The sequence below is a fragment of the Procambarus clarkii genome, chromosome 25 (assembly GCF_040958095.1).
Source record: "Procambarus clarkii isolate CNS0578487 chromosome 25, FALCON_Pclarkii_2.0, whole genome shotgun sequence".
Lineage (NCBI taxonomy): Eukaryota > Metazoa > Arthropoda > Malacostraca > Decapoda > Cambaridae > Procambarus > Procambarus clarkii.
In genome coordinates this window covers 30,047,389-30,060,630 of record NC_091174.1, presented here as the reverse complement: position 1 = coordinate 30,060,630, position 13,242 = coordinate 30,047,389, and the positions used below count along the sequence as shown (strand labels likewise).

The 13,242-nt window shown below is 43.8% G+C and overlaps 2 protein-coding genes across 2 annotated transcripts in view; both read right to left on the bottom strand.

The window, feature by feature from the left end:
• The window catches only part of LOC138368499 (dynein beta chain, ciliary-like), a 53,597-nt gene extending 50,130 nt beyond the window's left edge, over nucleotides 1–3,467 (bottom strand). Inside the window, exon 1 of the mRNA XM_069331020.1 lies at nucleotides 3,308–3,467. The gene's annotated coding sequence lies outside the window, so the exon portion shown is untranslated. The remainder of the gene's footprint in view (nucleotides 1–3,307) is intronic.
• A 1,935-nt stretch (nucleotides 3,468–5,402) lies between these two features.
• The window catches only part of LOC123756316 (dynein beta chain, ciliary), a 98,021-nt gene continuing 90,181 nt past the window's right edge, over nucleotides 5,403–13,242 (bottom strand). The window contains exons 11-12 of the mRNA XM_069331019.1: nucleotides 7,773–7,995; nucleotides 5,403–5,648 (exon numbers count right to left, since the gene is read on the bottom strand). Coding sequence (XP_069187120.1) covers nucleotides 5,403–5,648; nucleotides 7,773–7,995 — 469 coding nt within the window. The remainder of the gene's footprint in view (nucleotides 5,649–7,772; nucleotides 7,996–13,242) is intronic.

The following is a 13,242-nucleotide window of genomic DNA, read 5'->3' as shown; positions in this document are numbered from 1 at the left end:
TCAGAAGTCTTTAGGGGATGACACAAGAAAACCAGGTTTCCAAATAGGAGGAACAACCGCCTCAAGCCCAGTCCTCAGGGACTGACAACGACTCCCTGACACGGTTATAAACATTCGGTAAATACTGAAATGTACACGGAGGGAGATAGCGAAGCATCTCATAATGAATATCAACTGATCCCGCCCTCGTAGAACTGCAGAAGGCCAGGTCAGACCTCATCAGATCAAACCTCATCAGTTCTGTGAGAGAGAGAGAGAGAAAGGATCGTTATAGGGGAAGCTGAAGATGAGTGCGAAAATCTAAGAGACAAGATTCAAGAAAGGGCAAAGATATTGCTGCTACATGGAGCTTTGGGTGGGTGTTTGTCTATTAGGGTTTGTTCTGTATCGGCGACTGATAGCAATGGTGTCTTAACTAGTGATACTTTTATTGCATGTTATGAATCCCATATAGCCTCAGAATGTAAGCCCTGCCTCAAAGTGAGACTTATTCCTCACTTAGTTCTTCAGAGGATTCAGAGGAATGAGTTAATATAAGTAACCTTCGTTGGATATTACTGATGGAGAAATAAGTCGCTACTTTATGGAAATAAGATAAGATGTCGACAATCTGTGACGTGCCGTGTGCTAAGATGACGCCATTACTGGAATTGTGACATGTGTAGATGGCTTGCTATGCCACTTGCTAGTGTGGAGGTCAGAGGGATAGCACGTATTTCGTCGCTCCAGAGAAAAGAGGATATTGTGATGTTTTGGAGAGGAATCTACAGGAATCTTCAAAAGAAACAAGTGTTTTGAGCAGTGGGAGGACGAGTTGTATCGTGTCTCGCGAATAGTGGCATTGAGAAAGGCGGTCTGAAGCCTGTTGGGTGGTCGTTCACTAATGATCCTCTGTGGTAGGCCCAAGAAAAGGCCTATGTATTCAGGGAGAGGATCTGTTGACAGGTAAACTGAGTTAGTACCTGTGCTTTGACCCCCACACTCAGATCAAGACAGAGAAGTCGACAGTGCCAGTCGAAGAAAGATTTGTGGGCGACCTGGAAGAGCACCATTTTCATGTTGGGCAACAATCGTTATCACTCCTGCAATTTTGCAGTGAGCCTTTAAATTACTGTAGTTTGACGTATGCAGAGAGGATAAATTTCCAGTGATCTTATATTGAGGTTTAGAAGTGAAAATTAGTCATGCATGCAGTGACAATGAGATTATATATGTTAAGATGAAATAACATGATGAAAGCGCGAGCGACACATCCGCGCACAACGGTGGTCGGTGGTTGACTGAGGAGGGGAGGGGGTTCACCTGCGAAACGGTCGGCCCCACAGTAATCAGCCGGTCCCACAGTCTGGACCAGCTGATGACTTTGGGGGTTGGAGGAGTATTATTTTAAAATTTAGATTTGTTTATGGGAAATGATTATTTTGTTATGTTATGGTAAACTTGCAGGTTCATGTATAGAGAACACAGGGAACTAGAAGGAGGACACCAGAGTTAAGAAGAGAGAGGGTATGTCACCGTTGCTCAGTTGGGTGTGAACACGTGATAACAGGTAATTTCTGAGACAAGTCCCCATCATAGTGAAGCTAAACCCCTTCTCCATGATTTGGCTCGTTGCCGGGTGAAGATCCGACTAAGTGTAGTGTTAGAAGTTAGCTCTACTAGAAGCACTAGTAGAGCACAAGAGTGTGTGTGCTCTACTAGTGCTCTAGGTGTTGGGTGGGTGGTGTATGTATTCCCTGTATGTGTCAGTGGCTCCATGATAAGTTGGGTGCCCTGATATGCACCTACAGTGTTTATCTCTTCTATTTTATTATTTATTGTTGTTCTAACTTTGAATGTTTCCGAAACACCGAGGTTACCTTCCCATCAGTAGGTGTTATTGCACGAATGGGAAGGCTTACCTGGTTGTTATATCCTGGGAAATTATTTATGGCTTTAATGACTGAAGAAGACAGTGTTCAGTCTCTCCTCTTGTCTCTGACATGTGGTGCCAAACAAGAAGAGATCTTGGGTGCTTCAGTTGTTCCCGAGGAGTCGTTATGGTGATTGCGACGGGCTGCTTTTGGAATGTGTTGTAAGTTTCCAACCGACGTCGTTTTGATAGATTCTAGTAGGATATTTATCGACAAGTAAGCTGTGGAAAGTGTTTGGCTTGATGGGTGGTTTTAGGTGTTGACTGGTGTTCTCATTGAAAGAACGCAGGGAACCAAAACAACGGATTCGGTTGTGGAGGAGCACTCTGCTCCATTAAAGAAAGATAGGGAAATCATTCTCATTGCCGTTGGCAAATCCGTCCAACGCCTCGTGGCTAAGGATTCAGCAAAATCAGTCAGCCAGGGAGTGGCAAACATGTTGAAAATTAATCTGCACGGGTTTGGGATCTTCTTCAGCTGTGAAGCTGCAGCACACGCAGCACGTGCATACATTGCTACTCTCTAACACCAGATGGCACGAGTTCCGCTGGACTTTAAAAATGTCTTCAATCAAGTGAGAAGAGATGCAGTCCTCAGGGTTGTACACAACCATTTCCTTCCCCTGTACCCATTCATCCAATTGTGCTACAGTGGGGACTCTAAGCTTCTTTTTTGGGAACATGAAGTAGACTCCTGTGAAGGAGTCCAACAGGGTGATCCCTTAGTCCCTTTTCTTTTCTGCTTAGCTATCAAAGAGGTCACTGATAGTCTGACAAGCGAGCTAAACATCTGGTACCTGTATGATGGTACTCTCACCTCTCCCCTCATCTCCCTCTATGATGGGACTCTCACCGGAACCCCGGATACCATTTTGGAGGATATAAGGAAAATCCAGGAGCAAGGAGCAACCTTGGGCCTGATTCTCAATACATCGAGCGTTGAAAGCCCAACCCAGACATCACTGACCAAATAAAAACTGTACTCCTATTCTTAATATAGATTACATTACGTGTAATTTTTGTTACACGCGTAACTTACTAGCTCTCACAACCATACAATAACCACATGAGTATCTAACTACCACTCATTCATACAGCAGTCATACGAGTAACGTAATGCTACTCATGATCCTATAATAATCCCACAATGCTTTTCATGATCAAATAATAATCACTTGCTTAAATATCCCTCATGATCATATAATAATCACTTGCTGAACTTACAATCACTCACGATCAAGAGACAGATACACAAGCAACTCACTGCCTCACATGAGCAGGCAAAAAGATTCAACTTGCATACTGACTCACAGGATCAAACTGTCAGGACAGTTTTATTCCTCTGCGACAAAGCTAAATGTGAACAGAAAGCAAACTCTAGAAGCAAACACTTACTTGAAGAAGGAATATTTCTTGAACTTCTCTCGATAGCTTCCCTGACGAGTCTCGAACTTGACACACTTTCTTCTGATGCCGTTGACCTCACTGGCCTTGAGAGGAGCGACGTGCTGGCGGACCAGGTCACACTGCTTCTTCAACGACTCCCACTGCTCGGGCAACTCCTTCGTGAGACAAAAGTTTAGGTCTAGATTACGAACAAAATGGGAGTCAATTTATAGTCTTGTGGATTTGATTGCGTAATCTGGAGCAGTGTTTGTTGTGTTATTTACTGTGTGCAGCACTTAGTAATAGAATTACTATTTTATTTAGACAAATAAAAAGTTATAAATGAATGTAGCAATTTATCAAAATATTTATATTTCACTTAGGAACTGCATATGAAGTATTTAATTACAGTTTCCCGTGACTGTTTTCTCCGAACACATGGATGGGGTCATTTTGCCTAGCACTTGCAAGTGGGTTGCATACGGTTACTACAGAAGTATAAACTATTGTTACTACAGAAGTATAGACTATGGTTACTACAGAAGTATAGACTATGGTTACTACAGAAGTATAGACTATGGTTACTACAGAAGTATAGACTATTTTTACTATAAAAGTATAGACTATGGTTACTACAAAACTACAGACTATGGTTTCTATAAAAGTACAAACTATGGTTACTGCAGAAATAAAGACTATTGTTACTACAAAAGTATAGACTATGGTTACTACAAAAATATAGATTATGGTTACTACAAAAGTATAGACTATGGTTACTAAAAATGTATAAACTATGGTTACTACACAAGTATAGACTATGTTAAACGTGGGGCCTCTTTAAACACAGACATAGATGAGGGTTCCTTGTCCACTCCTTCAAGTGACTCAGCTCAGGTCAGGATAGGTTAAGATAGGTTAGGTTAGAGTATGTTTAACGTAAGGTTTCCTTAGACATTTATATAGATGAGGGTTCCCTGTATATCCACTGCTTTAGGGGACTCAGCTGGCGCGCCCTCAACGGGTCATAGCGTCATTGGAAGATTCGCATGTAAAGGCTTCCCTGATTAGGTTGTCCTTAATGGATTTCCCTTTTTTCATGCTAGCATAGGTGGTCTTTGCAGTAAAGTCGGCCAGACCGGGTGGTCTTTATAGGTTTCTTGGATCCCTTCATATATTTCTCTCATATTCCGTTGCAGGTGCTTTGCGAATCCTAGGAAGTATAGTGTGGGGTAATGTCCATCGGTCCAACTGCTCCCTTATCCTGGTCACTTGGAGTAGGAATTCTCTATTGAGTCCCCGTAGTTTAATTGCTGTTTCCTGAAAGATGGCGTCCGGGGAGCCACAACCCTTGAAGAATCCCCCATAGGTTTTGTAGTTCCGGTTGGGGAATCTTGATCCTTGATCGTGATTCTTTTAAGGCGTAGTCCCAGTGCGTAGGGATCTCTTTAATTAATAATAGTAGATGTCTCGATGTGTAGAGAAGATATGAGTGGAGGTTTGTATTATGCTTTCGTTTGGAGCGTCTTATCTCCATCATCGATATATATCCTTGTGTCTAGGAATGATGTAGTTGTTTCCTTCTTCTCTTGGGTGAATTTGAGGATGTTGTGCACTGTGTTGGCTCACGTAAAGAAGTCTTGGAGTTGTTGTGTGCCTCTCAGCATTAACCGAAGATGTCATGGATGTATCTCATTTCGCCACTAATTCTGTGTTTGTTTCTGTCGAAGAAATCCGTGACGCATGTTGCTGCGTCCCTTTGCTGTCTGAGGTACAGTGATACCACGTCGAGGGAGAACACAAATGCTCCTATCTTGAGGTTATCTTGAGATGATTTCGCGGCTTTAGTGTCCCAGCGGCCCGGGCCTCGACCAGGCCTCCACCCCCAGGAAGCAGCCCGTGACAGCTGACTAACACCCAGGTAACTATTTTACTGCTAGGTAACAGGGGCATAGGGTGAAAGAAACTCTGCCCATTGTTTCTCACCGGCGCCCGGGATCGAACTCGGGGCCACAGGATCACAAGTGTAGTGTGCTGTCCGCTCGGCCGACCGGCTCCCTAGCCGGTTGCATTCCTCATGGTGGAATTGGGTCCCTAAATGCTGCTTTTAGGGACTCATGTCGTGCAGGTCCAGTCGACTGGCCTTGTTGGGACTGACGACCACTAAGGACTGGTCTGCCTTGAAAGCTGAACCCGGGAAGACATCCTTGTGAATCTTCGGTAGGATGAACATCGACAGGATCTTGGATATGAAGGCGAGGAACGCGTCCCTCGTTGCAGCTCTGAAAAATCCTCTACTTCCTCTCGAGGCTAGGTCCATGTTCCTAAAAGTTTTAGTACCAGCTTCTTGCTTCTGGTTTGTGCATTCCTGAGGGCGTCTTACGGGTCCACGAAGGGCTTGTAGGTAAGTGCGTCGTCTAGATGTCTCAGCATCTCCCGTTGGTAGTTATCAGCTCTCAATACGACGACGGCTCCTCATTTATCCGCTGGGTTAATCACAATATCCGTTCTGTTTTTCATATGCGTCAGCGCTCGCCGTTCTTCTCGCGTTACATTGTATCTCTTGCTCGTTGCTCTGTTCCTTAGGTGTAGGCAGAGAGTTCCCCAACACTCAGGTGTAGGCAGAGAGTTCCCAACACTCAGGTGTAGGCAGAGAGTTCCCCAACACTCAGGTGTAGGCAGAGAGTTCCCCAACACTCAGGTGTAGGCAGAGAGTTCCCCAACACTCAGGTGTAGGCAGAGAGTTCCCAACACTCAGGTGTAGGCAGAGAGTTCCTCAACTCTCAGGTGTAGGCAGAGAGTTCCCTAACACTCAGGTGTAGGCAGAGAGTTCCCCAACACTCAGGTGTAGGCAGAGAGTTCCCCAACACTCAGGTGTAGGCAGAGAGTTCCCTAACACTCAGGTGTAGGCAGAGAGTTCCCCAACACTCAGGTGTAGGCAGAGAGTTCCCCAACACTCTAGAGTTCCCTAACACTCAGGTGTAGGCAGAGAGTTCCCTAACACTCAGGTGTAGGCAGAGAGTTCCCCAACACTCAGGTGTAGACAGAGAGTTCCCCAAACCTCAGGTGTAGGCAGAGAGTTCCCCAACACTCAGGTGTAGGCAGAGAGTTCCCCAACACTCAGGTGTAGGCAGAGAGTTCCCCAACACTCACGTGTACGAAGAGAGTTCCCCAACACTCAAATCTAAGTAGTAAGTTCGCTCCTTACTCAGGTGTAAGCAGAGTTCCCTCCATGCTCTTGTGTAGGCATTGAGTTCCACAACCGAGTGGGAAATTAATTGTTTACACCAGAGTATGGAGAGAACGCACTGCTTACACCTGAGTATAGAGGGAACTCACTGCTTACATCTTTATGTGGTGGGAACTCACTGTTTACACATGAGTATGGAGGGAACTCACTGCTTACTCCTGAGTATGGAGGGAACTCACTGCTTACACCTGAGTATGGAGGGAACTCACTGCTTACACCTGAGTATGGAGGGAACTCACTGTTTACACCTGAGTATGGAGGGAACTCACTGTTTACACCTGAGTATGGAGGGAACTCACTGTTTACACCTGAGTATGGAGGGAACTCACTGTTTACACCTGAGTATGGAGGGAACTCACTGTTTACACCTGAGTATGGAGGGAACTCACTGCTTACTCTTGAGTATAGCGGGGAACTTACTTCCTGCTCCTGAATATGGACAAGTAATTCTTAAATAAATAGTTTTTGAGTACAAGTTGGTGCCTTTAAAACTTCACGTAATTCTTGAGGAACTTTTGGGTGGGAGCTTGAGGTTATCTTGAGATATTTTCGGGGCTTAGCGTCTCCGCGGCCCGGTCCTCGACCAGGCCTCCTTTTTGTTACGCACCCCAGGTTAGACAGGCCATAGGAGCTGTCTAACTCCCAGATACCTGTTTACTGCTAGATAACAGGGGCATAAGGGTGAAAGAAACATTTTCTCCATTTGTCTCCGCCTCCACCGGGGATTGAAACCGGAACCTCAAGACTACGAATCCGAAGCGCTGTCCACTCAGCTGTCAGGCGCCCTGTCAGGCCCATCATGGTACAGTTGGCAGTGCGAGTTATGGGTAGTCCATATGTGTGAGTTCATTGTCCTGATATTTTCCCTTAAAGCAAGCATATAGCCAAGTCTGTCAACACTAGTTATAATAATTGATCAAGATATGAGTTGGTAACCGGGAGGAACATGTGTTGCAGGCAAGACAGTGGCGTCCTTTGGTGAGCTGTGTAACAGTACGTCTCCTACACGTATGGTAGTGAACCATCATTTAAAAAGCTGTCTTTTTCAAGGATTTTATGGAATAATGGAGTTGGTATCAATTAGGTGATGCCTTATATTGGTGGGTAAGCAACAGATGTCTAAGACATTCTCAAGTAGGTTGTTAGATAGGGTGATTGCCACTGAACTTATTAGTTTTCAGAATAATTTGCAACCGTTTACGTGTCATGTGTTTGAGAGAAAGTTACCTGGAGCTTGAGGTGCATTGTTTCTGGGAGGTCGTCACCATATTGCTTCACCAAGGCAATCGTAGCCTTGAGGGGCTCGAACATGGCGTCCGTAGCGTGGATCCTGTCACGCACGGCCACCAGGTGTCCCATGATGGAGACGAGCGTGTCATAGTCGCCACTAGTCAGGTCCTGTGCCACCCCCACCTCCGTCTCCTTGATGAACTTGTCCAGTTCCGTCAGGCTGCTCCCCACACACACACACACACACCGTCAGTCACAAGGTAGCGAGTGATGAGTAAATCAGTGGGGACTGACTGAATGAAGAGTAAGTCAGTTTGAAGTGAGATAAATCGATGAATGGTGAATGAGTGAGTTTGTGGTGAGTGAAGAAGAGAGAAGTGAGTGGATGAGTGAAGCATGGGTGCATGAGGTGTGCATGGGTGAGTGGATGAGTGACTGAGATGGTGGTTAGTGAATAATACGAGAGTGAAAGTGTGAGGGTATGATGAGTGAGTGGGTGAGAAGCTAATAACTAGGTGCATGGGAGAGAAGCTAATGAGTGGGTGAGTGACTGAGACGAGAGGGGTGAAGTGAATGAGTACTAGCTGCAGATTGGGAGAGTGAGTGAGAAATGAGTGAGTGGGTGTGTGAGTGGTATATGAGTAGGTGAAGGAATACGTGAATTAGTAAATGGGTGATTGAGTGAATAGGTATGTAGTAAATGAAATATGAGTGAGAAATGACAAACCGAGGAGTGAGTGGATGAATGAGACATAAGCGAGGAGGTGAACTAATCAATGAATAAGGAGTGAGTGAGTAAGAAGTTAGTGAGTGAAGAGAAAATGGGTGAGTAATAAGTGGGCAAGTGAATAGTGATTGAATTCAAATGTTAGTGATGTGTGAGTAAGGAGTAAACAAATGAGTAGTCAGTAACTATGGAGTGACTGAGTGAGGAGAGAGTTAAGAGCGAGTGGATGAGTGATGGAGAAATAAATAAGTAATGAAAAGAGTGAGAGAGGATAAGTAGGGAAGATTAAGACTACGACCGTACGCGAGCACCTGGGCAGGTGAGCCACCTGTGGCACACCTATCCAGGTGACGGGGTGATCCTTCTCATCGCGGTGAGTGGTGCCCCTTGCGTGCGGTATAGTCCTAGTCTGTTTAATGGGGTGTGTCGTTAGAATAGGGTGAGCACGTGAACATGTGTAACAGGTATGTAGCAGGTGTGCAGGTGAATGTTTTTCCGTTCGCTTGGTGTAGTGGTAGAGACGGCAAGAAGAGTGTTGAAAGTGTATGTTTTGCAAGCATAGAGTTGTATAGGTGTGTGTGTGTGTGTGTGTGTGTGTGCTTAGAGAGAGTTAAAGCATAGGCCTATGCTTGGATGATTGGGTTGAGAACAAGAAGGGTACCTTAGCGAGAGGTGCTGGACTCACTCTTTGACCTTTCTCGCTCTGAGTGGGGCGGCAGCAGTGGTAGGGCTTCTCACTCGCATGGTGACGTCACCTGGCATCAGCAGACCTTGGAGACCGGGTGTAGCATGTGGTAGGTTAGACTAGGGTTGTCGGGAAGGGGGTTATAGGGGATGGGGTGGGTGTGTGTCTCTCTCTCTCATTTTCAGTAGGAGAGGATGTAGGTGAGTGTTCATATGAGTGTAAGATGGATTGAATAATATAGTGAGGTGATGAAGGTATACTTACAGATGATTTTTAGAGTTAAGCCATCTGCAGGTCATCTGGATTCCCTCACCAAATCTTTTCAGTGCCTGAGAGAGTGAGATGTATGGGTGCGGGGATATGGAACATCCTAAAACACTTATCACTATGCTTAAGGGGGTTATAAGAATTTGTTGTGATGCACTGAGAACCACAGAGGCTGTCCACAAACCCTCACGCAGCCTCGGTGAGTTAAAAAAAACGCACACTAACCAAAGGACTTCTGTTGAGGTCTCCCTCTGTCAAGACTCCACCTGATCAAACACAGATGCCAGCCCATTTCACCCACACATAGAATGATGGGGGTGCGAACCTTAGTGTGTGGGAGTGAAATATATATAAAGATAGATACAAAGATTAAGTATTAAGGTGTGTGGAGCTCCCCTCCAGCCAATCATTACGACTACACCCATCAGAGGATGGGAGACTAATGCCCAGTTTGGGGCACTGCCCTTACTCCTGCCCCCACCACACATCCGGTGGCACCCCCCCCCCCCCCCACCCTCCAGCAGCTGTCCCTCATCAATTACCTGACAATTCCTTAAGCCAACTTCTTGTCATAGCTTCATTAGACAGCCTGCATTTCTCCTCAAACACACCAATAGTGAGGAAAAGTAAACACATTTAGTACCCCCAGCCGCTCCTCCTCCCGCACCATCAGTGAGGGAATAATGAGCGAGGGAAGTGTGTACCTAGGTCATAGCGAGAGATCCAACCACTTCAACATCCGCTGGGGTGAGGTGCCATCTCGTTGGACACACTCAGTCAATATGACAGGTGTGTGTGATAGGATGTCTTTTTTTTGTTAAACCAATTTTTAGTTTAAGGTTCTTACATATTCAAATAAAAATAATATTATCATCAAGTATCTATATGAAGACTCAGCCAGTCAGTCAAATGATCAGTAAGACTGAACTGAACGTGTATGTGTAGATTTTTTTAGTTTAAAGTTCTTTCATCATCAAATAAAAATATTATCATCATGCATCTATATGGAGACTCAGTCAGTAAGTCAGTCAAGCGATTTTCAAGAATGGACTGAACGTGTATGTAGATTCTTTTTAGTTTAAGGTTCTTATATCTTCTCCCTCCAAAAAAATATCATCATCAAGCATCTATATAGAGACTCAGTTAGTTATGCGGTCAGTAAGACAGGATTGAACGTGTGTGTAGATTTTATTTGTAAGTTCTTTCACATTCAAATAAAATAATATTTTCATCGTTCATCTATCTATAAGAGGACTCAGTCAGACAGTCAAGTGATCAGCAGGACGGGACTGAACGTGTGTGTAGAATTTTTTTTAGTTGAAAGTTTTCCACCTCCTTTAAAAAAACAATTATATTATCATCAACAACCTATATGGAGACTCAATCAGCCAGTCAAGCAATCACTAAGACTAGACAGAACGTTTCTGTAGATTTGTTTAGTTTAAAGTTATTACATCTTCAAATAAAATACATCTTCGAATAAATAATATTATTATTATGAAACTACATGGAGACTCAGTCAAGCAATCAGTAGGACTGAACTGAACGTGTGTGTGATATATATATATATATATATATATATATATATATATATATATATATATATATATATATATATATATATATATATATATATATATATATATATATTAGTATATTTTGGTAGCAGTCTTTCCTGTAGACATATATTATTAAATATGACCGAAAAAGTAAGATTAATAATTCTAACACGAATTTTCTCAATCTTTCGTACATTACGCTTCACTGTTGGAGGTAAATAAAAAATCAATTCTCCAAAATTCATTATTTCTAGTCTGACGCGACACGAGCGCGTTTCGTAAAACTTAATTCATTTTCAAAGACTTTAGTTCACAAATACACAACTGAATAGAACTTACGCATCTCCGATTTTATATCTACATTTGAGTGAGGTGGAAGGGGTGATGTGGCATTAACACAAGACAGAACAAAATGTGGTATTAATAGGGTATTAATTTCATCAACACAAGACAGAACAAGAGTATTAATAGGGTATTAATTTCATCAACACAAGACAGAACACGAAACAATGGATATTGAATAGAAGTGTTTGTAGAAAGCCTATTGGTCCATATTTCTTGATGCTTCTATATTGGAGCGGAGTCTTGAGGTGGGTAGAATATAGTCGTGCAATAATTGGCTGTTGATTGCTGGTGTTGACTTCTTGATGTGTAGTGCCTCGCAAACGTCAAGCCGCCTGCTATCGCTGTATCTATCGATGATTTCTGTGTTGTTTTCTAGGATTTCTCTGGCGATGGTTTTGGAGAATTGATTTTTGATTTACCTCCAACAGTGAAGCGTAATGTACGAAAGATTGAGAAAATTCGTGTTAGAATTGTTAATCTTACTTTTTCGGTCATATTTAATAATATATATATATATATATATATATATATATATATATATATATATATATATATATATATATATATATATATATATATATATATATATATATATATATATATGTATATATATATGTATATATATATATATATATATATATATATATATATATATATATATATATATATATATATATATATATATATATATATATATATATATATATATATACATATATTAGAAAAGTACGACAGCTTGCTGAAATCAACACTAGAAAAAGCCCTCAATCTTTTCCTCAGCGACTTACAGTGGAAACAGGCTTCCCTTCCTGTCAGACTCGGGGGCCTTGGCGTGCGCACAGCAACACAAATTGCTGTACCAGCGTTCCTGTCCTCTTCAGTGGGGTCTGACAACTTGGTGAAGGAAATCCTACCTGAGCACCTAGTTCAACAGACAGGGGTACATGATCCCAGCTTCACAGACTGCACAACCAAATGGGTCTCTCTCGCAGGACCAGCACCCCAACCACCGCCTTCTGAAGCCCATAAGCAATCCAGCTGGGATCGCCCCATTGCAGACCAAGAAGCTGCGACTTTGCTAGAAGCTGCGACAACACCACATGACACTGCCCGACTTAGAGCTGCAGCAGCTCCCCATGCAGGTGATTTCCTATTAGCAACCCCAATGTCAGCTGCTGGCACCCGTCTCACACCGCAGGCCCTCCGAATTGCCGTGGCTCTCCGCCTCGCTGCCCCAATCCACACCGAATACAGGTGTATTTGCGGCGAGGCAGAGGCCGACAGATACGGACAGCATGGCCTTCTCTGCCAAAGGACAGGAGGATGGCATGCAAGACACGGCGAGGTCAATGACATTATTAAGAGAAGCCTTACCACAGCCGGTTGTCCAGCAGAGAGAGAGCCCCGTTACCTAATGTCCCGCAACTCTGATGAGCCTGTCGGTCGCCCAGACGGAATCACGGTGAACCCCTGGAAGAATGGTAGACAGTTGGTGTGGGACTACACTTGCGTTTCAACTTTAGCCAATACCTATGTTGACTTCAGTGCTACACAAGCAGGAGGAGCTGCCAATCACCGGGAAGCGGCCAAGTCACGTAAATACAGAGACCTTGAGCACCACTACAATTTTGTCCCCATTGCCTCAGAGACACTTGGTGCCTGGGGTAAAAGTGCTGCTAGCTTTTTGAAAGAGTTGGGGTCTAAGCTAATCGAAACAACTAGAGACCCTAGAGCTGCCAGTTTTCTTTTTCAGCGCCTTAGTGTGGCAATCCAGAGAGGAAATGCTCACTGCATCCATGGTTCCTGCCCGCCATCTGAGGAGCTGGAAGAGCTGTACAACTTGTGACAAGTAGCCTTGCACCCTGCATGTAATCAATATTGTAA